This window comes from Mobula hypostoma, chromosome 10 (genome assembly GCF_963921235.1).
Source record: "Mobula hypostoma chromosome 10, sMobHyp1.1, whole genome shotgun sequence".
Lineage (NCBI taxonomy): Eukaryota > Metazoa > Chordata > Chondrichthyes > Myliobatiformes > Myliobatidae > Mobula > Mobula hypostoma.
In genome coordinates, this window is record NC_086106.1 from 59,441,301 (window position 1) to 59,468,601 (window position 27,301).

The 27,301-nt window shown below is 43.6% G+C and overlaps 1 protein-coding gene across 1 annotated transcript; it reads right to left on the bottom strand.

Annotated features, from left to right (window-relative positions):
* Nucleotides 1-2,371: 2,371 nt before the first annotated feature.
* Nucleotides 2,372-26,318, bottom strand: LOC134352547 (cyclic nucleotide-gated olfactory channel-like). Its single transcript, XM_063059805.1, has 7 exons — nt 26,290-26,318; nt 23,564-23,638; nt 21,390-21,494; nt 18,683-18,853; nt 13,286-13,390; nt 9,587-9,693; nt 2,372-3,762 (listed from the first exon to the last, which is right to left on the bottom strand). Exons 1-7 carry the CDS (start codon nt 26,316-26,318, stop codon nt 2,372-2,374), a joined length of 1,983 nt encoding a protein of 660 aa, XP_062915875.1.
* Between the last annotated feature and the right edge of the window lie 983 nt (nt 26,319-27,301).

The following is a 27,301-nucleotide window of genomic DNA, read 5'->3' on the forward strand; positions in this document are numbered from 1 at the left end:
ATTGGGATGCACTACTGTCTTGTCTCAATTCTCAAGACTTTCTGTCCATATCCCAAGTAAATACAGATGCAAAAAATCAATTTAGGATTTGTCTTATGTCAAATTTGAGTGGATAGGTCCCCAGGATCTGACCAGTTGTCTCCTCAGACCTTGTAGGAGGCCAGTGCAGAGATTGTAGGGACCCTGGCAGCAGTAGCAAAAACATCCTCAGCTACAGATGAGGTGCTGGAGGACTGGAGGATAGCTAATATTGTTCCATTGTTCAAGAAAGACTCTAAGAATAAGCCAAGAAATTTGGATATTTGATAGAGGTATACAAAATTATGATGGGTATAGTTAGGGTAAATACACACATGCTTCTTCCACTGATGTTGGTTGGCACTAGAACTAGAGGTCATAGGTTAAGAGTGAAAGGTGAATAAACAAGGGGAACTTGAGGAGGAACATCTTCTCTCAGAGGATGGTGTGAGCTGTCAGAGGAATTGATGATTGCAATATTGAAGGTAAGTTTGATAAGTACATGGATGGCAGGTGTATGGAGGGTAACGGTCCAGATGCGGGTGATAGGACGACTCAGGACAACAGTTCGGCATGGACAAGATTATCTGAAGGGCACTTTCTATTCTGTAGTGCTCTATGACTCTAAAATTGACCAAGCCTCTCTTAATAAAACATTCCAGCATCCTGCAAAATCATCTCTGCATCCTCTATTATAGCCTTCTATTAGTGATGGTGATCAGAACTGCAAACAGTAGTTCGGCTGAGATTTAACAAATGTTTTATAAAGATGAAGCAAAACCTCCTTTATATTGTATTCATTATGACAGCTAAAGAAGGCGAGCTTCAAATATCTTCTTCTCCACACTGTCACCTTCAAGAATCTTAAATGCAAAGTCCCTCTGTTCCTCCATAATTCCAAGGACTTTCCATTTGGGGTGTATATCATAGCCTCATTAGGGCTCCCAAAATAGATCATTTCATGATTAAACTCCATCTATATTTCTGTGCATGTTTCACCAACACATCGATTTCTCCTGGTAGACGATTTCCACATACTCAACGACTCCACCAATCTCTGTCACCTGACGGTGAGGTAATGACTGGTTTCGAGGCAGTGGTGAGAGATGGTGAGAGGCTAGTGAGATGGTGAAGAATTTTGATAGAGATGGTGGTGAATTAGTCATGAGAGATAGTGCAGTGGTTTGTGTAAATAGTGCAGTTAAACCTTTCACTGTGCACCTGATTCATGCAGCCTGTGGAGACGGGCACGTAGATCCATAAACCACCCCATTGTATAATGGTAAATCTATGGAAACGTCGTCTGATTCTGTGTCCTTTTTTAGAACGAAGATGGTAGAAAGGTTACAATACAGGTTCCCTTTGAATATCTATATTTGCATTCCTTTTACAATCCCTGAGCCTGTTGTCTTGTATTAAAGTGAATTCAGTCAGAAATTAGAATAAACATGTATTTCACCATTCAGCCACCTCTGTGGAGGAAACTTAGAGACTAACCATGTTTGGGATGTACCGTGCCACTGCTGCAAGAAGCTAATTTTCATGGTATATATACCATGGGTATGTAGACCTATGGCAATAAATTTGCAATTGAACTCACTACTACTTCCCCATCTGTTCTTTGACACCATCTTAAATCACTTATCACTATCACCTATGCTAAAGCATTATATTTAACATAAAGAAGTTTATTAAGTCTCACAGGTCAGTCAGGACATCCCTATGCCCATAGACAAAATATCATCATCACCATTCTGTGACGTGGCAATCATGATCTTCAATCTGTCTTTAATCTGGTCATTGTCTGTGGGGAAGACCCTCTTCATGCTGTTGTTCTTATTCTTTTCTCTATCCACAACCATGATTATTCTTGGCAAGTTTTTCTACAGAAGTGGTTCTTCTGGTCAATGTCTTTACAAGATGGGTGACCCCAGCAATTATCAATACTCTTCGGAGATTGTTTGCCTGGCATCAGTGGTCTAGGACTTGTGATGTGCACCAGCTGCTCATACGACCATCCAGCACCTGCTCCATGGCTTCACATGACTCTGATCGGGGCTGAGCAGGTGCTACACCTTGCCCAAGGGTGACCTGCAGGCAGGAGTGCCTTACAACTCCTTTGGTAACACCACCCCACCACCCAAACACAAAATAAATATTTTATATAAGAAATTGTTGAGTCTTTATTGGTTTCTCAATTGAGACTTATGGTAGTCAATCACATTATGTATCATAAGTTAGCAGGTTTATTGATTTTTTTCTTCAGATGCTTCATATTGAGTTGTTGTTGAAAGCAAACCTGGCTTCTACCAGCTCTTCATCTCTCCCATCCACACAAGATCCCCCTCTTCCTTCACTCTGTCTCATAGACACCATCGGAATGATCAGATATTGAGCCACTATCAATCAACCTTACTTTCCTTTCAATGGTGGCAATCCTCTGTTTTAACTTCTGCTGTGTTGAGCTGTACTCATTTAACAGCCTTGCAAACCGTGTCTGTAAGGCATCCAGATTTGATTCGAGTCTCTCTATCTTTTCCTCTAAGCCTTTCTCTCCCAATACTACCATATATTCTTCATCCAGCAGCCCTTCTTTGATTAAAATATTCCTGCCTCGCTCTTCCAGAACTTTCTTAGCCTCTGGAAACTCTATTAATGCTTGCATTAAGTCATCTTTGGACAGGCAGAAGAGATCAGAGTACCCAATGCTCCGAATATTTGCTGTTCTCCTGTTTCCTGTTTTACTTCCCTTGATGTCCAAGATGCTGATCTCTCCAAAGCAGCTTCCAGCACCCAGCCTGGCGAACTCAGTCACACCATCATCAGCCACTGCTGCCAGCCTCCCTTCCTTGATAATGTACATCTCCTTCCCTATATCTCCCTTGCGGCAAATGTAATCTCCAGGGCTGAAAAGCTGCGGTCTTAGCTTTAACACCAGCTCCACCAACAGGCCAGCCTCACAGTCCTGGAAGATGTGCACCTTCTTGAGGGTCTCCAGATGGACATTAATGGCGATTTCAGCCTTCAGCTTATCCGGCAGATTTTTCAGTATCTCACCCTCGTCAACCGCCTTCTGGCTGACCCACAGGTAATCAAACCACTTGATCACCCGAGCCTCCACTTCCTTGCTAACCTTTCTGAACTGCATGTAGTGCTTGATGGCGTCCACTCTCGCCTGGAAGTTTGCTCGGGGTGCATTCATGTTCGAGATCATCGATCCCACATTACCCACAACTGTGGCAAAGATAAGAACTCCCACCAGAAAGTCAAAGACCACAAACAGGAACTCTATATCTGAAACTGGTGCTGGCATCTCCCCAATGGTAGTCAAGGTGAGAGTTGACCAGTACAGGGAATAAATGTACTGCCTTGCCAGATAACCGTGCTGGGGCTCAGAGATGTTAGGATAAACCCAGCTATCTGTGCCAAAGCCGATGGATTTGGAAATGGCATAGTAAATACAGGCATTCCAGTGAATGATGATCAGCAGATACAGAAGTAGGTTACTGATGCGAAAAGCATTCGGGTAGTTGGTTCTGGTTTCCGTCCGATCGCAGAACTCAAAGAGCCGTGGAAATTTCAGGAGGCGATTGAATCGTAGCTCTGGGTAATTGAGTCCCACTACCACATAGCCCAGATCGGTGGGAAGGATTGAAATTACATCCAGCTTAAACTGGAAAGTTTTGATCCAATGGTGTTGTAACTTTTTCAAGTCTTTGACGAGCAGACCCTGTTCAAGGAACCCTGTCAATGAACATACAAGCAATGTTTATAATTCAAACAAAAGTAAAGGCAGTCCAGATATTGATAATAACATGCAATGTAATATCATTCAAATTTCACTATCTAAGGGACAGAATTAGAGAGACCTCTGGGATAGAAGGGATTTTGTATCACCATATCAGTGCTGACCTTTTGAATGAGTTGGCAGCAAGTGCTCAGACTGTTTCTGACTCCCTGTTTCTGATCATCTATAATGCCCTCACCATTTACCTCTATTTTACGATGGAAACCTTTCAGATAGAGCATTAGAGATCTTGACAATTCTACAATTTCCCCCTTGATCAGTGACTTGATTTTGGACCTTTGCCTCTTGGTTACTTATTTAGTCACCAACAAGTTAATGTTTCATGTCAATCAGGTGAGAAGTGACTTGATAGAGGTATATAATATGATCAGTGGGTTAGTTAAGACAGATACTAACATTGTTTTTTTCTCATGGCATGGGTGCCTAAGACTAGTGAATATTGTTTTAGGTTAAAGGTAGGAATGGTACAGAGGATCTAAGAGTAAGTTTTTCTATAGAAACATAGAAACATAGGAAACCTGAGGGCACAATACAGGCCCTTTGGCCCACAAAGCTGTGCTGAACATGTTCTTGCCTTAGAGCGACCTAGGCTTACCCATAGCCCTCTATTTTTCAAAGCTCCATGTATCCATCCAGGAGTCTCTTAAAAGACCCTATCGTTTCCACCTCCACCGCTGCCACTGGCAGCCCATTCCACACACTCACCACTCTCTGCTTAAAAAAACTTACCCCTGACATCTCCTCTGTACCTACTTTCAAGCACCCTAAAATTATGCCCTCTCATGCTAGCCATTTCATCCCTGGGGAAAAGCCTCAGACTATCCACACGATCAATGCCTCTCATTATCTTGTACACCTCTGTCAGGTCATCTCTCATCCTCTGTCACTCCAAGGAGAAAAGACCAAGTTCACTCAACACAGATTGATTAAAGTCCAGAATGTGCTGACTGGAGACATGGTGGAGATACGGGTCCTCATGAAATTTAAAATGCTGGCAAACAGTTGCTGTGGGTAATCAGGAAGAGTAATGCAGCTAGAAAATGGTGGGGCGGGGGGGGCGGTGGCCTCCAAACAAAAAAAAATACTCTTAACAGGGTAAATTCTGGGGGAATTCATGACCAGAGGACACAGTTGCAGAATCAGGGATGTCTATTTAGAACAAAGAAGAGGAAGAATTTGGAATTCTATGCTATGGAAATTGAATTCTTGAATATATTCAAAGATGGATGGATTTGTTTTTGTTGCAAGAATCAAGGATCAAGGAGTAAAGGAAGGAAGATGGATGAGGAATGTTCGATCAGTATGATCTTTCTAAATGGTGGAGCAATGTTGAGAGGCGACCTACTGACCTTGTTCTTTGGCTCAAACAACAGGAATTCTGCAGATGCTGGAAATTCAAGCAACACACATCAACGAAGGGTCTCAGCCTGAAATATCGACTGTACCTCTTCCTAGAGATGCTGCCTGGCCTGTTGCGTTCACCAGCAACTTTGATGTGTGTTGCTTGTTCTTTGGCAGCATGGTTTTATAGCCGAATCTGACAATCTTCCCTCTATCAGTTCCTGCTCTGATATATCTCTCTGTTGACACTATCTATAGTGTCAGGATGATCACACTATCCTCTCTAAGAGTTCAGCAGAGGAGGACAAAGGGCTTAATTAGGAAGGGGAAAAAAGATTATGAGAGAAAACTGGCAGAGAACATAAAAACGGACTGTAAAAGCTTTTATAGATATGTAAAAAGGAAAAGACTGATAAAGACAAATGTAGGTCCCCTGCAAACAGAAACAGGTGAATTGATTATGGGGAGCAAGGACATGGCAGACCAATTGAATAATTACTTTGGTTCTGTCTTCACTAAGGAGGACATAAATAATCTTCCAGAAATAGTAAGGGACAGAGGGTCCAGTGAGATGGAGGAACTGAGCGAAATACATGTTAGTAGGGAAGTGGTGTTAGGTAAATTGAAGGGATTGAAGGCAGATAAATCCCCAGGGCCAGATGGTCTGCATCCCAGAGTGCTTAAGGAAGTGGCCCAAGAAATAGTGGATGCATTAGTGATAATTTTTCAAAACTCGTTAGATTCTGGACTAGTTCCTGAGGATTGGAGGGTGGCTAATGTAACCCCACTTTTTAAAAAAGGAGGGAGAGAGAAACCGGGGAATTATAGGCCGGTTAGCCTAACGTCGGTGGTGGGGAAACTGCTGGAGTCAGTTATCAAGGATGTGATAACAGCACATTTGGAAAGCGGTGAAATGATCGGACAAAGTCAGCATGGATTTGTGAAAGGAAAATCATGTCTGACGAATCTCATAGAATTTTTTGAGGATGTAACTAGTAGAGTGGATAGGGGAGAACCAGTGGATGTGGTATATTTGGATTTTCAAAAGGCTTTTGACAAGGTCCCACATAGGAGATTAGTGTGCAAACTTAAAGCACACGGTATTGGGGGTAAGGTATTGGTGTGGGTGGAGAATTGGTTAGCAGACAGGAAGCAAAGAGTGGGAATAAACGGGACCTTTTCAGAATGGCAGGCGGTGACTAGTGGGGTACCGCAAGGCTCAGTGCTGGGACCCCAGTTGTTTACAATATATATTAATGACTTGGATGAGGGAATTAAATGCAGCATCTCCAAGTTTGCGGATGACACGAAGCTGGGTGGCAGTGTTAGCAGTGAGGAGGATGCTAAGAGGATGCAGGGTGACTTGGATAGGTTGGGTGAGTGGGCAAACTCATGGCAGATGCAATTTAATGTGGATAAATGTGAAGTTATCCACTTTGGTGGCAAAAATAGGAAAACAGATTATTATCTGAATGGTGGCCGATTAGGAAAAGGGGAGGTGCAACGAGACCTGGGTGTCATTATACACCAGTCATTGAAAGTGGGCATGCAGGTACAGCAGGCGGTGAAAAAGGCGAACGGTATGCTGGCATTTATAGCGAGAGGATTCGAGTACAGGAGCAGGGAGGTACTACTGCAGTTGTACAAGGCCTTGGTGAGACCACACCTGGAGTATTGTGTGCAGTTTTGGTCCCCTAATCTGAGGAAAGACATCTTTGCCATAGAGGGAGTACAAAGAAGGTTCACCAGATTGATTCCTGGGATGGCAGGTCTTTCATATGAAGAAAGACTGGATGAACTGGGCTTGTACTCGTTGGAATTTAGAAGATTGAGGGGGGATCTGATTGAAACGTATAAGATCCTAAAGGGATTGGACAGGCTAGATGCAGGAAGATTGTTCCCGATGTTGGGGAGGTCTAGAACGAGGGGTCACAGTTTGAGGATAGAGGGGAAGCCTTTTAGGACCGAGGTTAGGAAAAACTTCTTCACACAGAGAGTGGTGAATCTGTGGAATTCTCTGCCACAGCAAACTGTTGAGGCCAGTTCATTAGCTATGTTTAAAAGGAAGTTAGATATGGCCCTTGTGGCTACAGGGGTCAGGGGGTATGGAGGGAAGGCTGGGTTCTGAGTTGGATGATCAGCCATGATCATAATAAATGGCGGTGCAGGCTCGAAGGGCCGAATGGCCTACTCCTGCACCTATTTTCTATGTTTCTATGTTTCTATGTAAGATCTCTCTCTCGATTTCACAATTACAGATTTATTACAAAAAGCTGAAAATGCTGGAAAGAAACATCAAGTTAGGCAGCATCTGTGTACAAGAAACGAAGTTTGGGATTTTTGACCCTTTGTCAGAACTGGAAAGTTGCTGTCTGACCTGCTGACTTTTTCCAGCAATTACTGTTTTTTTTTCATGTTTACAACATCCTTTCTAAATTGTATCATCACCAGTCAACCACCTAGAATCATCTGCTTTAGCTATTTACATTCCATAATAAATCTATTCCACCATCTCTGATACCTTACCACTGCCACCCCTAAAGTACAAAGTGCTGGACATTGTGAACTGAAACCTGGAATCACCATCTCTGCTTCTCCATGCCTGTACTTACCAAAACTGGCCAGAAAAATCTGACAGCCAGGACACCGACATCCCAAAAAATGATGAGTTTGATAGTCGACAAAATTTCACCCCAGACTTGTCAGATGCAAGGTTTCTGCCATTTACAACAAATAAGACTCTCTGGCATTAAGGACATGGTAGCACTGGAGAGAGTGCCGAGAAGATTCACCGGGACGTTGCCTGGACTGCAGGTCATCAGTTATGGGGAGTGACTGGATAGGCTGGGCTAGTTTTTCCAGAGCGAAGGAGGGTGAGGGGTAACCTGACTCAGTTATATAAAATTATGAGAAGGATAAATTAGGTAGAAAGTTGGTATCTTTTTCCTACAGTAAGAGAGTATCAAAAACAAGAGGGTATAGATTAAGCTGAGAGGAAGGAGCTTTGAACGAAGTTTGAGGGGAAGTGTTTCCACACAGTGGTCGATATTTGGAAAGTGGTGCCGGAAAAGGTAATGGAATCAGATACAATCACCATGCCTAAGAGGCATTTGGACAGGTATTAGAATAGGCATCCCATGCAAGGATACGAATCTAATGCAGGCAAATGGGATTAGTGTAGACGGGCAAAGGTCAGAATCGATATGGTGGGCTGAAGGGCCCATTTCTGTGCCATCTGACTCTCTGACTCTATTCAGAGGCCTTCAAACCAGACAAAAAATAATGAAGTCAGATAAGCACATAAATATTACAATTAAAATCCAATAAAGTGACTTAAATTTCCATTCACACCTCGACAATCCCCATTGATATTAAATGAAGCTAGGACCCAGTGCAAGGCCTAAACTGGTCGATGATTTGAAACAAGATTCCTCACGCCTTTATTCTGACTTCTCACCAAGGCTGAGTTCATCGTGGAGAAAACCGGCAAATGCAGCAGTTGGTGAGCCTTGGAATTGGTTAATTAAACTTGAGCTCAGTGACCAAACTGCCTTCCCACTCACCATAACCCACATCCCCAACATCATTAATAGACTACAAATTACCACAGCTACTCCCATATAAACAGTCATGGTGCCCCCTTACTATGAGACAGCTGATATCAATGCTCCCATGACCATTGACACATAGTCAATTTGGTCTTGCTGAATGCAAGAGGTGAAAGAATTGTGAAGGAGTCATCGCTCTCCTGCCACTGGAGATTGTACAGAGCAAGACCTCCACCCTGAAGATGAGAGAGACGTTTCTGCCAAGAGCTCAGCAACAATGACCAGTGGGAGGCACAGTCCTGAAGCTGATAGAACAGCTAGCTCACAGCACCAGATCCCTGGGTACAGTCCCGATCTCGGGTGCTGTCTGTGTGGAGTTTGCACGTTCTCCCTGTGATTGCATGGGTTTCATCCTAATGCTCTGGTTTCTTCACACATCCCAAAGTTCAGATCGATGAGTTAAATGTTTGCTATAAAATGCCCCTAATCTGCATTTGAATGGTAGAAAATGGGAGGAAATTCCAGAAAAAAAAGTAGAGAAGGATGAGTTGTGTGGTTATAACGAAGCTGAAAATAGAACAGCCTTGATGAACATGAATCCATCCAAACTCACCAATGAAAGTAAACTCCCAAGTACACCTTAAGAGAAAGACAGCATCCTCTGGGATAATTCCTCAGTATCTAAAAGGAGGGCAAAGATCACAAAATCTTTTAAAGGGTCGGGTTGCTGAGGAAAAAGTGGTTTATGAAGGGAGGGGCAGTAAGAAGAAACAGTTTGTAAAGAGATGGGGCAGTGAGCAGGTAAAGTTCATAAAGGAACATTGGGCACAGTTTATAAAGCAGCAGTACTTCTGGCCAGCCAAGAACTAACCTGTTCTGAGCCTGACAAGGACGTCGAGAATATAAATGGCATCAGAGATGTAGTCTATTGTTAACCATAGGCTGAGATGAGTTGCCTGCAGCTTTTCAAAGCAAGCCCTGTGGGGGAGAAACTAAGTTGGTCAACATTTGATTGCACTCAGAGTTAAGTTAGTTATCTTGTCACAGTTACAGGCAGAGGTATACACAGGCACACAATCGCATGTCAACAACGCATATATATATCATTGCCTTTCTCTGCGTTGCACTCTCTTAGGATCAAGGACGACTTGCTTCCATTTACTCAATCTGAAGCTCATTTGGGACCCAGAGACTATGCCACAAAAGGGCAGAAATTGACTCATGAGGTGTGTTGGTGAGCTCCTTTCCCCCGTTTATGTGCAATGTTCCTGACAACGAGAATTGGCTCTCATCATCTTTTTTCCTCCTCTCCTGGCAGCAAGTCCAGGTACCCTCTACTCTTTGTGTAGAAAAATACTTCAAAGTTCAAAGTTAATTTGTTATCAAAGTATACGTATGTCACCACATACAGCCCTGAGATTCATTTTCTTGTGGGCATACTCAATAAGTTCAATAACAACCACAGAATCAGTAAAAGACCACATCAACAGGGCGGACAAACAACCAATGTGCAAAAGAGAACTAACTATGCAAATACAAAACAGAGAAAAAAACAATAAATATTGAGAACGTGAGATGACATGTGGTTGAAAGTGAGTCCATAGGATGTGGGAACAGTTCAGTGATGGGCAAGCGAAGTTATCCCCACTGGTTCCAGAACCTGATGGTTAAGGTGTCATAACTATTCCTGAACCTACTGGTGTGAATCCTGAGTACCTTGTTCCTGATGGCAGCAGCGAGAAGGGAACATGACCTGCGTGGTGGATGTCCCTGAAGATGGATGCCGCTTTCCTATGACAGCATTCCATGAAGATGTGTTCAGTGGTGGGGAGAGCTTTATCCATGTTGGACTAGGCCTTATCCACTAATTTTTGTAGGATTTTCCATTCAAGAGCATTGGTGTTTCCATGTCAGGCTGTGATACAACTAGTAATATACAGTACTCTCCACCACACATCTATACAAGTTTGTCAAATTATTGTCAATAATCTTTGCAAACTTTTAAGGAAGTAGAGGCACTTCCGTACTGGGCCCAGGACAGAGCCTCTCAAATGATAGCACTGAGGAATTTAAAGTTCCTGATGCCCTCTACCTTTGATCTGCTGATGAGGCCTGGCTCATGGGCCTGCGATTTCCTCCTCCTGAAGTCAATCAGCTGCTTGGTCTTGCCGACATTGAGCATGAGTTTGCTATTGTGGCACCACTCAGTCAGATTTCCAATCTCCCTCCTGTATGTTGATTGGTGACCACCACTGATTTGGCCAACGACAGTGGTGTCGTCAGCAAACTTAAACTTGCTTCACAAATCTACTTTAATCTCTTCACTTTAAACCTCCCATGTCTAGTATCTGACATTCCCACCCTAGGAAAATGACTGTTTATCTACTTTATCTATGCCATTGTAATCTTTATATATGTTTACAAGCTCATCTCCTCAGCCTCTGACACTCCAGGGAAAACAATCCACGCCTATCTAACCTCTTCTAATTCACCAATCCAGGCATCGTCCTGGCAAATTCTTCTCGGTTTAATGTGAGAGGAGGAATTTATACGAAATCTGAGGAACACATTTTTCTCATGGAGGGTGATTGGTGTCTGGAATGAGCCAAAGGAGTTGGCAAAGGCAGATAGAATTACAATGTTTGAATGGCATTTGGATTGGTACTTGGATAGGAAAGATATAGGCCTAATGCAGAGAAATGGGTTTAGCATAGATAGGCTTTACGCTCAGCATGGATGAGTGGAGGCCCATTTCTGTGGAGACACTGTAGGCTGCAGATACTGGAATCTAGAGCAACAATCATTTGGAGGGTCAAGCAGCATCTGTAGGGGGGGTGGGGGTGGGGGTGGAGGGGAGGCAGGAAATTGTTGACTGCTACTAATCATCATCATTGTATTCATAATTTTCATGAATAATGACTGCTTCCTCACAATTTTGTGGTTAAGTCAAGTCTGACTGTTCGTGACCTCATGGACTCCTGCACACCAAGCCTTCTTGTTGGAAACTGCCTCTCTAAGATCCCCCAAGGACATACACATTGTCTGAGTAATATAATCTATCCATCATAGTCTCTGTCATCCTCTCCTTTTACCTTTGTTTTACCTAACATGAGAATCTTCTCCAAGGAATCCTGTGTTCTCATGATGTGGCCAAAATATTTGAGCTTTTGTCTCATAATCAAGCCTCCTAGTGAGTAGTCTGGCTGTATTTCTTGAAGTATTGACTTATTAGATCTTCTTGTTGTCCAACGAACCCTTAACACTTCCCTCCAGCATCCAAGTTCAAAGGCGTTGATTCTTTTGCATTCAGCCGTACTAATAGTCCAGCTGTCACAGCCATACACCACAACTGGAGATACCATAGACTTGACACTACTCAAATAGCTGAAAGTGAGGAGGATCTGAGGAAGCTTCTAATCAAAGTGAAAGAAGAAAGTGCAAAAGTGGGCTTGTTGCTCAAAATTAAGAAAACCAAGATTATGTTGATCAGCCCTATTAATTTGGTGGTAATAAATGGAAAGAAAGTGGAAACAGTGATGAATTTTGTCCCTCATTTCAAAGATTTCTATAGATGATAATAGCAGCTGTACAGGGTCTCTTCTTTGTATGTTAAATTTAGAATGGCTTCTATGTTATGTTAAATGCTGAGAAAGTCTCCAGCTAGACATTTGCTTGGGTTAATACAGATAGCAGGGTGCTATTAGCCAATGGGTATTCATGTTATTATTTCCTGGGGTGATAATGCTGTCTCATATGACTGGGAACGAAGGTTTTTGGCGGGCAGTCGGGGAGGACGTGGTAAAACGTACTGTGTGTGCTGGCTGATGATTGATGTTTGGGGCTGATTTCGGTGGCAGTGGTACAGCAACTGACCCAGTGGGAAGCGTCCAGGCGGGCGCCGGGCGGGATTTCCTCTAAATATATATGAGCCAATATAGCGGAGCTTTACACAGCCATGAAATGAAATGACGCTTGCTTCTGGGGAGGCCAGCAATGGCAAATTTAGATAAAATGCTGAAGAGCAGAGGCATAACATTGTCTACGAAGATCCGTACAGTCAAGTCTATGGTATTTCCTAACAATTACGAAGCATTAACTATGACTCTGCACTCCAACAGAGCTATCTCCTCTTTCTATTTCTTCCATGTGCTCCCAAAGTGCTGTTCAGGGAGGGAGTTTTGGGATTTAAACCCAATGACAACAAAAGGCTGGTAATACATTCTCAGGTCATGAAGGGGTTCTAAATTGGTAGGGATCGTGCAGATGGGGATTGTTCCCTGCACCATTGTTCTTAGTATTTGAAAGTGGAGATTGCAGGTAAGGTTTCAGACAGGGTAATGTCAGTCTGTGGGGTTACAGACCGTAGTGGTGAACATTTCTGATGCTGCTGATGGTTCACAGTGCCTCACAGACACCCAGACTGACCTGCCAGGCCTGTTTCAATCTTATCTCTTCCAGTTCAATTGTGCAACCATGCAAATTTTCACCTGTGGGTGAAAGTGTCACATTGAATGAATGTAAAGGAGAAAGCACAGTAACATGACATTACTGAGTCCCAAGTAAGACTTACCTGCAAGGAAGAAAGCACCAGTTATACAGAACAGGTAAGGAAGTGACGACCAGCCACCGGTAATAGAAGTCCGCTGCTGGGTCAATCACAAACACAGAATGCTTCCTACAAAAGTGAGGGCAGTGGACAGTCAAATTAACTTAAGGCAGAAAAGTTTTAATTAATGCACACAGGTACAATTGTAATTATTTAAACAAACACTAGCCAAAGATATGAATTATAACCTATGTTTTCACTCAGATGTAATGGACACTCTCTGTCCATCGAATTGATTCAATGACATGTTAACACATAATCCATTTCTTCTCATTCAGAGGTAAATAAACACATGGGGCCAAACAAACTGCTGGAGAAACTTAGTAGGTTAGTCAACATCTGTGGAGGCAGAGGGGTTCTCAACTGATCAGGTTCAGAGCACATAGAGTTTTTTTTTTCTGAAGTGATTGAAGATGAGGGAAAAACCTTAGAGAAATATATGAGGGACTTACATATAGCATAAAACAGAATATATTTCCTGTAGTTTGGGTGTTAAACACAAAGGAGAAAGGGAGAAGTTTTGAATTTCTTTTGTTTCACACGGAGAGTGGTTGATATCTGGAAAAAGCTGCCAGGGAGTTGGTGGAATCAGATAAACATTTAAGAGGCATTTAGATTCAAAGTTCATTTATTATCAAAGTGTGTATACAGAATAAAACCCTGAAATTCATCCTCCTACAGGCAGCCACAAAACAAAGAAATACCATGGAACCTGTTCAAGGAAACATCAAACACTCAACACGTGAAACAAAATAACACACTGCACAAACGGCAAAAAGCGACCAATGGCACACAGAATATCAAACATCAAACCAGTGGCATTCAGCTTGGTTCAGTTCAGCACTGCACTGCTAGCCAATGCAGGCCACAGGGTCATTAATCACCAAAGTACCCCAGTCCGGGTCAGTCGCCCTGGTCAAACCACTAAAATACAGTAAAAACAAGAGTAACCAGAATCCAGTAACACGTCCAACATGAACTGCAATGTTGCACAAAATAAGTTCACAGCCTCACCGATTAATCCTGGCAACCTGGATCCCAAGATTCCTGCACTTTCCTCTGACAGGAAATAGCAAGAGAGAGGAAGACTGGTCAAATGCTGGCAGACGGCGCAGAACACCCGCCTGACCTCTGCTCTCGTCTTCATTGGCTTCAACCCTTACTCGATGTCTCACTCAGAAAGAAGCAATGAAGTCGATTATGGGCTCGCACCCTTGACATCGCAGTCGGAGAGAAGCAAAGGAGTTGATCAAGGGCTCACACCCTTGATGTCTCAGTCTTAGAGAAGCAATGGAGTCAATCAGGCTACCTGGCCTCCAGGCTGCACTCTGCTCCAAAACTCATCAATCTCCTGAGACAGCAAAGCGCCAGATTGCTCAACTGGCCCCAAAACACATCATCAAAATATAAGTCACGGGTTCCAATCACACACAGTTTAGTCATGGAGTCATATTTGAAAGAAAAGGAAATAAAAGAAGTAGCTTTGTGAACTGTCAGCAGAACGTCGCTGTTGGTCATGTTGTTTGCTGGTGCCACCTTGCATGTATGATGAATAGGCAAGACACAGAAGGATGCAGTCCCAATGTGGGCAAACAGAATTAGTGCACACAGGCAAAAAGATAGGCCTGGAGATGGTGGGCTGGAGGGCCATTTCTATAGTTCTGTTTGACCAGGTATTTTTCATTCACAGACAAATAAACACAGTCTCCACGTATTCTCCATCTATTCTGTGATGAATGAATACATTCTAATAAGACTTCTCAGAAACATAAAATCACTGTTCCTACTCTCATTCATAGAAAAGAAAACACACTCCTTCTATGTATTCTCACACACTACGCAGTAAAGAAAAAGGTAAATGTGATTCCTCCTTGGTATATGCCAAAATAAATGGAAATCTGTAAGACAAACTGGTGGTACCTTGAAGGTGCTTTGTTTTGAGAACCAGTCAAAGATTCAAAGTCAGGGTATTTTATTGTCAAAGTATGTTTGCAGTATACCACCCTGAGATTCCTTTTCACACCATGAAACAAAGAAACACCGTGGAAACAGGAGGAATTCTGCAGATGCTGGAAATTCAAGCAACACACATCAAAGTTGCTGGTGAACACAGCAGACCAGGTAGCATCTCTAGGAAGAGGTACAGTCGACGTTTCAGGCTGAGACCCTTCATCAGGACTAACTGAAAGAAGAGCTAGTAAGAGATTTGAAAGTGGGAGGAGGAGGGGGAGATCCAAAATGACAGGAGAAGACAGGAGGGGGAGGGATGGAGCCAAGAGCTGGACAGTTGATTGGCAAAAGGGATATGAGAGGATCATGGGACAGGAGGTCCAGGAAGAAGGAAAAGGAGGAGGGGGTGAAAACCCCAGAGGATGGGCAAGGGGTATAGTGAGAGGAACAGAGGGAGAAAAAGGAAAGAGAGAGAAAGAATGTGTGTATATAAATAAATAACGGATGGGATACGAGGGGGAGGTGGGGCATTAGCGGAAGTTAGAGAAGTCAATGTTCATGCCATCAGGTTGGAGGCTACCCAGACGGAATATAAGGTGTTGTTCCTCCAACCTGAGTGTGGCTTCGTCTTTACAGTAGAGGAGGCCATGGATAGACATGTCAGAATGGGAATGGGATGTGGAATTAAAATGTGTGGCCACTGGGAGATCCTGCTAATACCATGGAACTTGTTCAAAGAAAACATCATACACCCAACACACAAACAAATTATGCAAACAGCAAAAAAAAAAGTGAGAAACACTGAATATAAAACGTCAAGGCACAGTTTAGTTCAGTTCAGTCCACAGCACTCTTTTGGGAAAGTTAGGGGAGTACATGTCTACAGCCATATTAGTGGATAATGGTGAAAAGCACATTTGTGTGGGGAAGGTGAAATCATTGTGCAGGTGCAGGTGCAGGTACCAAATGCACGGGAGTGTTTGGGAAAGTACTAGGGTGGTAATTATGTTACGCTTTGAAGGAATCTTAAAGAGTATAAAAAGGGGCACTTTTTTGTGTAGGAGGGGAGCTTTGTCTTAGGCCAGAGCGTGACAGTGCTAGTGCTAAGAGTTGGAGAAGATAGGGACAACTCATCTCCAGAGTTGAGAGGCTTAGAGTGTATCCAGTCAGAGTTAGAGAGAGAGACCGAGGGGAGGCTGCATGGAAGTTTGTCAGCAGTCTGCAGATCAGCTCGTTCAGGGGCTGATAAGTATTATTTGGCTGTCGGTAGGTATTTATTTTTCTTTCTGTATTGCATTTGTGCTTGTTCTAAAAAGTGTTTTCTTGAGGCCTTCAGCATGTGTGCAGTGCCTCCCTTTCTCTCTGAATGCATATTGAATCAGGAAAGAACACATAATGAGTTTTAAAATTATGTTCATTACATACGCACACACACTATCCATATATACTTAGTTAGTGATATATTGACCACATACTTTCATACACATGCATGATATCACTGTCCACCTGTGTCAGTGTGGGGCCATTGGAAGTCAAATGGGTGACGTGGTAATGTAGTGGTTAACATAGTGCTTTACAGCACCAGCGATCACCGATTAGGCTGGAAGGGGAAGACAAGGGAGCACACACTAGTCCTCATCAAGGGATCAGATCTGGAAAGGGTGGGCAGTTTCAAGTTCCTGGGTGCCAACATCTCTGAAAATCTATCCTGGGCCCAACATATTGATTCAGTTGCAAAGAAGGCACAGAAGCAGCTATCCTTTATTCGGAGTTTGAGGAGATTTGGCACATTCAAAGACACTCGCAAACTTCTACAGCTGTACCGTGGACAGCATTCTCACTGGCTGCATCACGGTCTAGTATGGGGGGGGGTGGGCACTGCACAGGATCAAAATAAGCTGCAGGAAGTTGCAAACTCAGTCAGCTTCATCATGGACATTAGCCTCTCCAGATTCCAGGACATCTTCAAGGAGTGATGCCTCAGAAAGGTGGTATCCATCACTAAGGTGCCCCATCACCCAGAGCATGCCCTTTTCTCATCGCTACCATCAGGGATGAGGCACAGTAACCCGAGGGCACACACGCGGTGATTCAGGAATAGCTTCTTCCCCTCTGCCATCTGATTTCTGAATGGACACTGAACCCATGAAAACTACCTCACTACTTTTTTTTTCTCCTTTTGCACTACTTGAATTCCTGCCACTGTCTGTAAGGAGTTCAAACGTTCTTCCATGATCACACGTGGGTGCTCTGCTTTCCTCACACATCCCAAAAAGGTACGGGTTACGGTTATGGTTAGTAGGTTGTGGCCATGCTGTGTTGGTACTGGAAGCACAGTGACCCTTACAGGCTGCACTGAGCGATGTATTAGTCCGTGATGGACACAATGCATTTCACTGTATGTTTTGATGTTTCATTGTACATGTGACAAATACAGTTAATAAAGCTAATCGCAAAAGCTAAAGTTAACCTCAGTATTCCTCTCAAACTTCTCTTTACTGACAGACCCTATATTCATGACATATTCCTAGTTGCCCTTGAACTTTGCATCAGCTGATCCATGTTACATTTTATAGAAGAGTGTCCTCGTTGTCTTCTGTCTGAAATCATACCCAGGTCCAGCTGTGGAAAGGATGAATGTTTCCTTTCCTAAGTCCTAGGGAGATAAAGTAGAGATAAAGGCCGATTGGCCCATCAATTCCTCACTGACCATTCCTATATTAATCCTTTTTTCTACTCTCCCAACATTTCCAACTCCCCAAGATTCTAACCCACACCTACACTCAGGGAAGTTTATAGCCACCAATTAACCAACCAGTCCACATGGCTTTGGAGTGTGGGAGGGAGCAGGACACAGGAAGAACATTCAAATTCCACACTGACAGCACTCAGTGTCAGGATCGATGGGGCCATGAGACAATAGATCTATTGTACCACTCCACCATTCCCTTCCTAAAGGGCGTTAATAAACCAACTGGGCTATACAACAACAATTTCACGGGCTTATACTAGATTTATTTAATTCACTGCACTGGTACCTGCACTAGTTACATTCAAGTTATTGTTTCTGGTTTGGTTTTCCAGCCTTAATAACTTTCGACTGATGAGCATTACCATCATGCCTCATTGTAAATCCAACACACCCAGAAAGTTGAGATCTAATAAAAATTATACTATTTTTATCTGGATTTCAAATGAAGGATATTTTCCTACTGAAACAAAAGCAGATGATCCTGGGGATATTCAACACATCAGGCAGTATCTGTTTCAGACTGAGAGCACATCATGTAACTTTCCAGTTCATCAGCCTGCAACCTTCCCCCTGTTTCTCTCCCGCAGGTGCTGCCTGACCTGAAGAATATTTCCAATACTTCTTGTTTTTCTTTCAAAGCCGCAGCACTTTTGACTTACTTTTTCTTTCCTGTCTGGCCATCATCCTGCACTGGACTGCTGCACGCCCTGCTGGCCACGTCCCGCAAAACTGGACCTCGGAACCGCTCCAGGAAAGAGTCTGGTCGCCTGTCTTGGTCATGAAGGCTTCTGTGAGCCCATTCCCTCAGGATGACAACCAGGTGAACTATCCTAAAAATAAATATGGGGTGGGAACTGAATGTCAGATGGTGAATAATTGCTGGTGTAGCCATGAGAGGGAGAGTAGGACAGGTTGTGTGCTACAGGAAGTTTAACACCGCAAAAGTGTTGGATAGAATGAGAAAAACAACAGGAGTGCTCACTGGAGAAAGAGTTACTGTCGGAAATAATACTTTTTTATAAGATTTGTACTTTATAATAAACTCATGTATTTTTCACAGTACGTGCTGGTTCATCCCTACTCACTGGCAGAAAGCGGTATAGCTGCTAAACTAACAGTTTATCACCTTTCTCATTTTTCATTGGCTAAGTATTAGATTATCCACGTGATGTAATTGTTTTAATTATGTAGCCTATTAACCAGTTTATCCCTATCTATGGAATTTTCCTTAACTTAACTAAGAAGAAGAAAGCCCTTATCTCCAAGTGGAGTCATCGGGGTGCTGTCATGACAGCGTTTTTTAGCAGGCGTTCTTATTTTTACAAGGCCAAGTTGCTAGCTCGATGCTCAACCCAGCATGGATGGAAAGCCTGCAAGGGAGCCGGCTGGATTCTAACTCTGGAGCCTTCGCTCTGAAGTCCGGCGCTGATGCCACTACACCACCAGCTGGTGCTATCATTAACTATAAAAGTGATATATTTTTCAGAGGCACCACCGTTTTTTTTGTCTTCGCTTTCTTCACCATTCATTTACCTCAACATTGTTTCTCAGCTCTTCATTCAGTTTTCTTACTATTTGTGTGCTTGTTGGTACTCTAAAATAAACAATCATTAGAATTGGCCTTATCTCAAACAATAACGAGGTGGCCTACAGGGAAGAAGTCATCTCTCTGACACAGTGGTGTCAAGAAAACAACCTCTCCCTGAATGTCGCAAAAACAAGGGAGCTGGTTGTGGACTACGGGAGGAATAGAGACAGGCTAACCCCTATTGACATCAATGGATCTGGAGTTGAGAGGGTGAACAGCTTCAAGTTCCTCGGTATCCACATCACTGAGGACCTGACATGGTCTGTACACATCAGCAGTATGGTGAAAAAGGCACAACAGCACCACTTTCACCTCAGACGGTTGAGGAAGATTGGTATGGGCCCCCAGATCTTAAGAACTTTCTACAGGGGCACAATTGAGAGCATCCTGACTGGCTACATCACGGCCTGGTATAGGAACTGTACCTCCCTTAATTGCAGGGCTGTGCAGAGAGTGGTGCAGACAGCCCAGTGCATCTGTAGTTGTGAACTTCCCATGATTCAGGATATTTACAAGGACAGGTGTGTAAGAAGGATCATTGGGGATCCAAGTCATCCCAATCACAATCTATTCCAGCTCCTACCATCTGGGAAATGGTACCGCACCAAAAAGCAAGAACCAACAGGCTCCGGGACAGCTTCTTCCACCAGGCCGTCAGACTGATGAACTCACGCTGATTTGAGTGTATTCTATATTACATTGACTGTTCTATTTATTATAAATTACTATGATTGCACATGGCACATTTCGATGGAGATGTAACATAAAGATTTTTACTCCTCATGTATGTGAAGGATATAAGAAATCAAGTCAATTCAATTCAATTAAGACTACTTATCATTCCTGACTCCCAGAAGAACCCTAAAGATCAGAAAATAAGCAGAGATCCAACATGACCCAGAAGAGTCATAGAGACATAAAACACAGAAGCAGATGCTTTAGCCTACTCCATCCATGACAACAATTATCCCTATCCACACTAATCCCAATTGTTCACATTGAAATATCCTTCTATGCCTGTGCTTTCAAGTGCTTGTCTAAACACTTTTTTAACACCGTGTCTGTATATACCATGTCTGGCAGCGCCACCTCCTTTAAAATTGTGATCTCCCTCATCTAAACCCTAAGCCCTCTTGTTTTAGACATGCGCAACTTTGGGAAAATATTCCTACGAAGTATTCTCCCTAAGCCTTTCCAAGTTTCATACCTCTATTAGGTCATCCCTTGGCCTCTTTCACTTCAAGGAAAAAAAAATCATCCTTTCCATTCTCTCCTTACAAGCAAAGTCGTCCAGTCTAGGCAATAATCCTGGGGAATCTCATCTGCACTCTCTCCAGCACAGTCTCATCCTTCCTATAGTATGGTGGTCACATTTGCTCCCCATCATCCTAATGAAGCCTAACCAGCATGTTGTATTGTTATAAAATAACATTGGAATTCTTATATTCCGTGCCCTGACCTACAAACACAAGCATGTCATATGGCTTCTTCATCACCCTGTCGAGCTGCATTCAGTGACTATGACCTAATGCTGTTCATCAGCATTCCCACTGCACAAGTGTACATGCAAATGTGGCAAAAGGGACTGACAACGTACGGATGTTTTGATGAGCGAATGAGAGTTGTGGGATGTATCAGGGTGTGACAGTGGGTGTGAGGGTGCAAAACGCCTTAGGAGATGGTGAGCTTGAGATCAGGGGGTTATGGTGTTGATTATGAGTGTGAGTGTGGGTGCACACAGGATGCATGGATGATGTGCCATCTGTTGTACTGCTTACCTGGACAGTGCCCCTTGACCTCGGAATGACTTACGCGACCCCATTCCTCTGTGGTCCATTGCAGCCACCCTTTGCAGCTCTGAACTGGCATCATCAGAGGCAGACCTTCAACAGAGAGATGTTATACTGTTCTAATCCTGGATGCTGCAGCAACAAACAGACCTAACTCTAGTGTGCTGCTGGCTTACACAGTACGGGGAGGGACAAAATTCTAGAGTGCTCATCAGTCAAGAAGGTCCCTCTGAAAAATTGATAGATGCCTGTTTCTATTGAACCCTTGTTCATCTACATCTTGCCTACGCCAACCTCATTCCAGCCCGGCAGTGGAGATCAGGATAAGTTGCGAGCACCATCTGAACTGGAGATGCAGCCCTCCCCATGGTTTGAACTGTATCAGGACCTGGTTTTGTACAGTTCCAGTGAAATTATTGTCATGGTCAAGTAGCATCAAAGGTGTACAGATCGTTTGGACAGCCTTTTCGGTGGCAGCCAGAAAATGGCCTGAACTGGTAAATGGCTACAGTATTTGTTTCAGAGACTGAAGTACACAAGTGCATCAGAAAATGTGAGCCAAATAGGCCACCATCCCTGCAGCCCTTTACTGCCATTCAATTGCATGATGACTGATCAATTCCTCTTCTGTGCCTGTACCTCATTCACCTTCAATGTAAATCAATGAGTCTTACATCAGTGGTGGCCAAACTATTGGGGCAGGTTCTTAGAGAGAGGATTTATAAGCATTCGGAGAAGCATAGTCTGGTTAGGGATAGTCAGTATGGCTTTGTGTGAGGGTAGGTTGTGTCTCATGCGCCTGATTCGTTTTTTTGAGAAAGTGCCAAAACAGATTGATGAAGGTAGAGCTGTGGATGCGATGGACAGTGTATGGATTTTAGTAAGGCATTCAACAAGGTTCCCCACGGTAGGGTCATTCAGAAAGTCAGGAGGCCTGGAATCCATGAAAACTTTGCTGTGTGGATTTAGAATTTATTTGCCTACAGGAGCAGAGTGTAGTTGCAGAAGGAGTATATTTTGTTTGGAGATCCATAACTAGTGGAGTTCCACGCAGATCTGTTCTGAAACACCCGCTCTTTGTGATTTTGAGATGACTTAAGTGAGGAAGTGGAAGGGTGGGTTACTAAGTTTGCAGGTGACTTTGTAGGTTGGAGGTTATCATAAGTTATAGTGGGTCATTGACAGGACGTATAACTAGGCTGAGAGGGAGTCAATCCAGAAAAGTGTGAATTGATACTCTTTGGATGGTTGAACTTGCCATTCCATGTTCTATGTTCTTCCTCCACCTTAAATATCTCTAATGATCTGGGCTCCACCAGCCTCAGGGGCAGAGAATTCCAGACATTTGCCACTCTCTGGAGAAGTTTTGAATGACCGGCTCCTTACTTTGCAATGATGTCCCCTTGTTCATGACTTTCCCGCTTGTCTGAAACATCACAACAGCTACTGTAACAAACTCCCTCATGATCTTACAGGATGTGGTTGAATAAGTTCATTCTTCATTCTTCTAAACAACAAGGAATACAGACCCAGACTGTCTGGCCTCTCTTGTTAGGATAACCGTTTGATCCCTGAAATTAGCCTGATACACCTCCAACAATGGCTTCAAACTTTCCCATATTTAAAAAAGATCTTTTTTATAAACTGTAAGAAATATAGAAATATTGATCATTGTGAAAGAGTACAGACCTGCTGATTCCACTCTGACAACTCTGCATGTCTTCGCCGGTTCCTGTTTCCACCGACAGACAACTGGTTGGCAGGTTGTTGCTAGTTATGAGATCCATTTGTCTTGCCATCCTTAAATGACACAAGTGTGACTGTAAATCGAAGCAGGATTGACAATACATTACTACTTTTAAGGATAAAACAGCATTATAGGTCACACAGCATTGGTTAAGAATGAGATCTTCAACTTTCAGAACCACTGCTATATAGGCATGTACATTTTGACCCTTACGGGCTGCTATCAAGATTCTCTGTGTGTGTGTGTGTGTACTGAATGTAGTGTGAGCCGGCATTCTGTGTAGAAGACTTACAAGTGAAATAAACAGCAGCATGTTTGGTCCTCACCTCTCCGTCTCTCATGTGTGTTATCCACAACCACCCAGCTTCCCAGCGCCACAAGCGTAACAACTGGTGACGAGGTGATAAGTCCTTACCCGATATTTACTGTTTTGCTCTGTGTGCCACTCGCCACGAGAAAGTGGCCACAGTAAGTGTGGTGAGTGAAGAATCTGAGGGGAGAGAACGAGAACGGGACAGTTAAATGAAACAAATAAGAGAAGGAGAGAGAGAGATGCAGACAGACAGATAAGACTAGGCAGCTTTTCTGGAACATGACTGTGTTTGAAAATGGCGACAATGTTTGGAAGCATGGGGCTGTATGACAAAACAACAGAGCAATGGAGTTCATATACTGAAAGATTTGAATACTTTGCCCTCCCAAATCAAGTTTCAGATGATGTTTATGTTCCAACTTTTCTGACTGTGATGGGTACAAAAACATTTAATTTATTATGTAGTCTAGTGTGGTGATATGACATGTCAGAATGTGATTGGAGGGAGTTCTGAGCATGCGCAGAAATGATAGAATGATCAAGAACATGTTACTGTAAAAACATGGTTTGGTTGTTGCTGTAAATAAAAGTTCTATGTCTTCCAGAATATGATTCTTTATTAGTAACCCATGGTACATAAAAATAAAATGAACAGAACATGGTGTCAGAAGTGTAACATATTAAGCCTGACAATCAGTCTACTGAGGACAAAGTTAAATTCTTAAAGGAGCACTATTCACCTAAACCATTGATTATTGCTGACAGCAAACAAGAGAAAATCTGCAGATGCTGGAAATCCAAGCAACACACACAAAATGCTGGAGGAACTCAGCAGGCCAGGAAGCATCTATGGAAAAAAAGTGCAGTCAATTTTTCGGCAGGACTGGAGAAGAAAAGCTGAGAAATAGATTCAACGGGTGGGGGAGGGGAGAGAGAAACACAGGGTGAACGGTGAAACCTGGAGTGGGAAGGAGGAAATAAAGAGCTGGGAGGCTGATTGGTGAAAGAGACAGAAGGCCATGGAAGAAAGTAAAAAGGGCGGGGGGAGGAGCACCAGAGGGAGGCGATGGGCAGGCAGAGAGATAACATGAGAGAGGGGAAAAGGGGATGGGAGATAGTGAAGGATGGGAGAGGGAATGAGGCATTACTGGAAGTTTGAGAAATCAATGTTCATTCCATCAGGTTGGAGGCTACACAAATGGAATATAAGGTGTTGCTCCTTCAACTTAAGCATGGCCTTATCCCTACGGTGGAGGAGGCCATGGATGGACATATCGGAATGGGAATGGGAAGTGGAATCAAAATGGATAGCCACTGGAAGATCCGCTTGTTCTGGCAGACGGAGCATAGATGCTCAGCGAAAGTCTCCCAATCTACGTTGGGTCTCACTGATATACAGGAGGCTGCACCTGGAGCACCGAATACAGTATAATACCCCAACAGACTCACAGGTGAAGTGTATGGTAGTGAGGGAGGAGGTGTAGGGGCAGATGTGGCACTTGTCCTGCTTGCAAGGGTAAGTGCCAGGAGGGAGATCAGTGAGGAAGGACAAATGGACGAGGGGAGTTGTATAGGGAGTCATCCCTGTGGAAAGCAGAAAGTGGGGGGAGGGAAAGATGTGCTTGGTGGTGGGATCCTGCTGGAGATGGCGGATGTTTCGGGAGAATTATGGGCTGAGCACAAGGGCTGGTGGGGTGGTAGGTGAGGACAAGAGGAACCCTATCCCTGGCAGGGTGGCGGGAGGATGGGGTAAGAGTAGATGTGCATGAAATGGAAGAGATGCGGTTGGCAGCGTTGAGAGACCTTTCATAAAAAGAATCGAGAGAAGTACGGTCTTAAATCTATTTCACACTTTCTGTCGGTGCTGAAGCAATTGTCTGAACAGTAGTTTTGGGGAGATACTGAATGACATGTTTTGTGATAGACTCGTACGTGGTCGGCGTAGAGAGGCAATTCAGAAACGTTTGCTTACAGAAGACAGACGAACAATACAGAAGGCAATTGACATAAATGTTTCCATGGACATAGCGGGTAATGAAGCACAGCGATTAAGCACATCTTCTCAAATCCATAAGGCTCCAACTGACTTTAAGAATAAGACACTTTTTGGCAATCATTGTGTTAGCAAATGAATGCTGGTATAAGGATTTAGATTGCCAAAGCTGAGGCAAGAACCGACATGTTGAATCTGACTGTCAAAATAAGAAGTCACAGTCAAACAAAATCTTTGTATTAAAGAAAATGACGTTTGGAAAAACGAAAAGAAACATGTGAAGAAGGTGGACTCAAGGAATATGGACAAAGGGTCTGGAAGGGCAAGTGTGAGTTCTTTCAACCTTCAATTGAGTATTTTGGCTTTGTGATCGACAACTCAGTGCACTATCAAAGGTGAAGGCAATCATGGAGGCTCGATCACCAGAGAGTAAAGGTCTTTTCTAGGACTACTACCGGACTACACAAAGTTTCTTCCTAGCCTAACTAACATGCTGAAACTACTTCATGAGGTTTTAAATGAATCAACACACTGACAATGCACAGATCACTGTGAAGAGGCTTTTTAAAAAAAGCCAAAACAGTTTTGTCTCAAGCTGAGTACTCACTCATTTCAACCCATCACTGCCCATACAATGAGCCCGTGACACATCACCCTATGGTGAGGGGGCAGTTATCTCACACATTATGCCGTCAGGTGGAGAGTGTCCCATTGCTTTCACATCAAAGGCATTAAACAAGGCAGAAAGCCACCATGCCCAGATTGAGTGGGGAGCACTCACAATTGTCCTTGGAGTTAAGAAATGACACCAATTCCCTTTTGGTCGACAACTTACACTGCTGACCGATCGTCACCCCATGCCATGATGTCAAATTTTGGTCCACATGCAGGCATTCCTTCCCCGTCTGCTAGTTAATTGCAACGTTGGCCTCTGCTACCACCTGCACATCAGTACAATATAAAGTACAGGAGGTCCGAGCACCATGTGACTGCTAATGGACTATCCAGACATCTCTTAGCTGTAACCGCTCCACAGTCATCTGCAAAAGAGATCTTTTACTTCAGAGAAGTACATACAGCTCTGATAACTGTGGCACAAGTCTGGAAGCACAGAGGTACAAACTCTGTCCTATCTAAAGTGGTGGACATGATTACTCCTGAATAGAAAGGAGAGGCTACCATGGAACTGAACTCTTACCAGGCTCGAAGGAAGGAGCTCAGAGTCCAAGCAGGATGTTTACTATGGGGCTACCGTGTTGTCATTCCTCCCCCATTAAGAAAGCAAGTGCTTGACGAGCTACATGCGGGACACTGTGGCATAGTGTGCATGGAGTAAACTGCATGCAGTTACTTCTGGTGGACAGGACTGGATGTAACCATTGAAGAGAAGGCCAACGCATGCCCCAGTTGTCAGCGAGTGAGACATGTTCCTCAGCTTGCTCCTTTGCATCCATGGGAATGGCCTGAAGAACCATGGAGGAGGACTTTGCAGGGTCCGTAGAAGGGCACATGTTCTTGGTCATTGTGGACACACACAGCAAATGGCCCAAGGTTGCCATCATGAGGAGCACTACATCTGAAAAATGCATTGAGGAGTATGTTCCATCTTTAGCTTCTTCAACAGCTTGTAAGTGACAATCGCCCATAACTGCTGTCCGAAGAGTTCAAGACATTTAGGGCAGCGGTCCCCAACCACCGGGCCGTGAAGCATGCGCTACCGGGCCGCGAGGAAACAATATGATTTGGCGATATGAGTCAGCTGCACCTTTCCTCATTTCCTGTCACGCACTGTTGAGCTTGAATTTACGCGAGGTCATTACCCACGCGTCATCCATGTCAGCGGGGGA

Bases quoted from the DNA above. Each gene is read 5' to 3' on its own strand.
- LOC134352547 (XM_063059805.1), bottom strand. From the start codon at position 26,318: ATGGCATGGGGTGACGATCGGTCAGCAGT. The intron at 23,639-26,289 runs GTAAGTTGTCGA...CTCTCCCCTCAG, and splicing joins GGTGACGATCGGTCAGCAGT to ATTCTTCACTCACCACACTT. The intron at 3,763-9,586 runs GTTAGTTCTTGG...GTTCATTGACAG, and splicing joins CCTTGTCAGGCTCAGAACAG to GGTTCCTTGAACAGGGTCTG.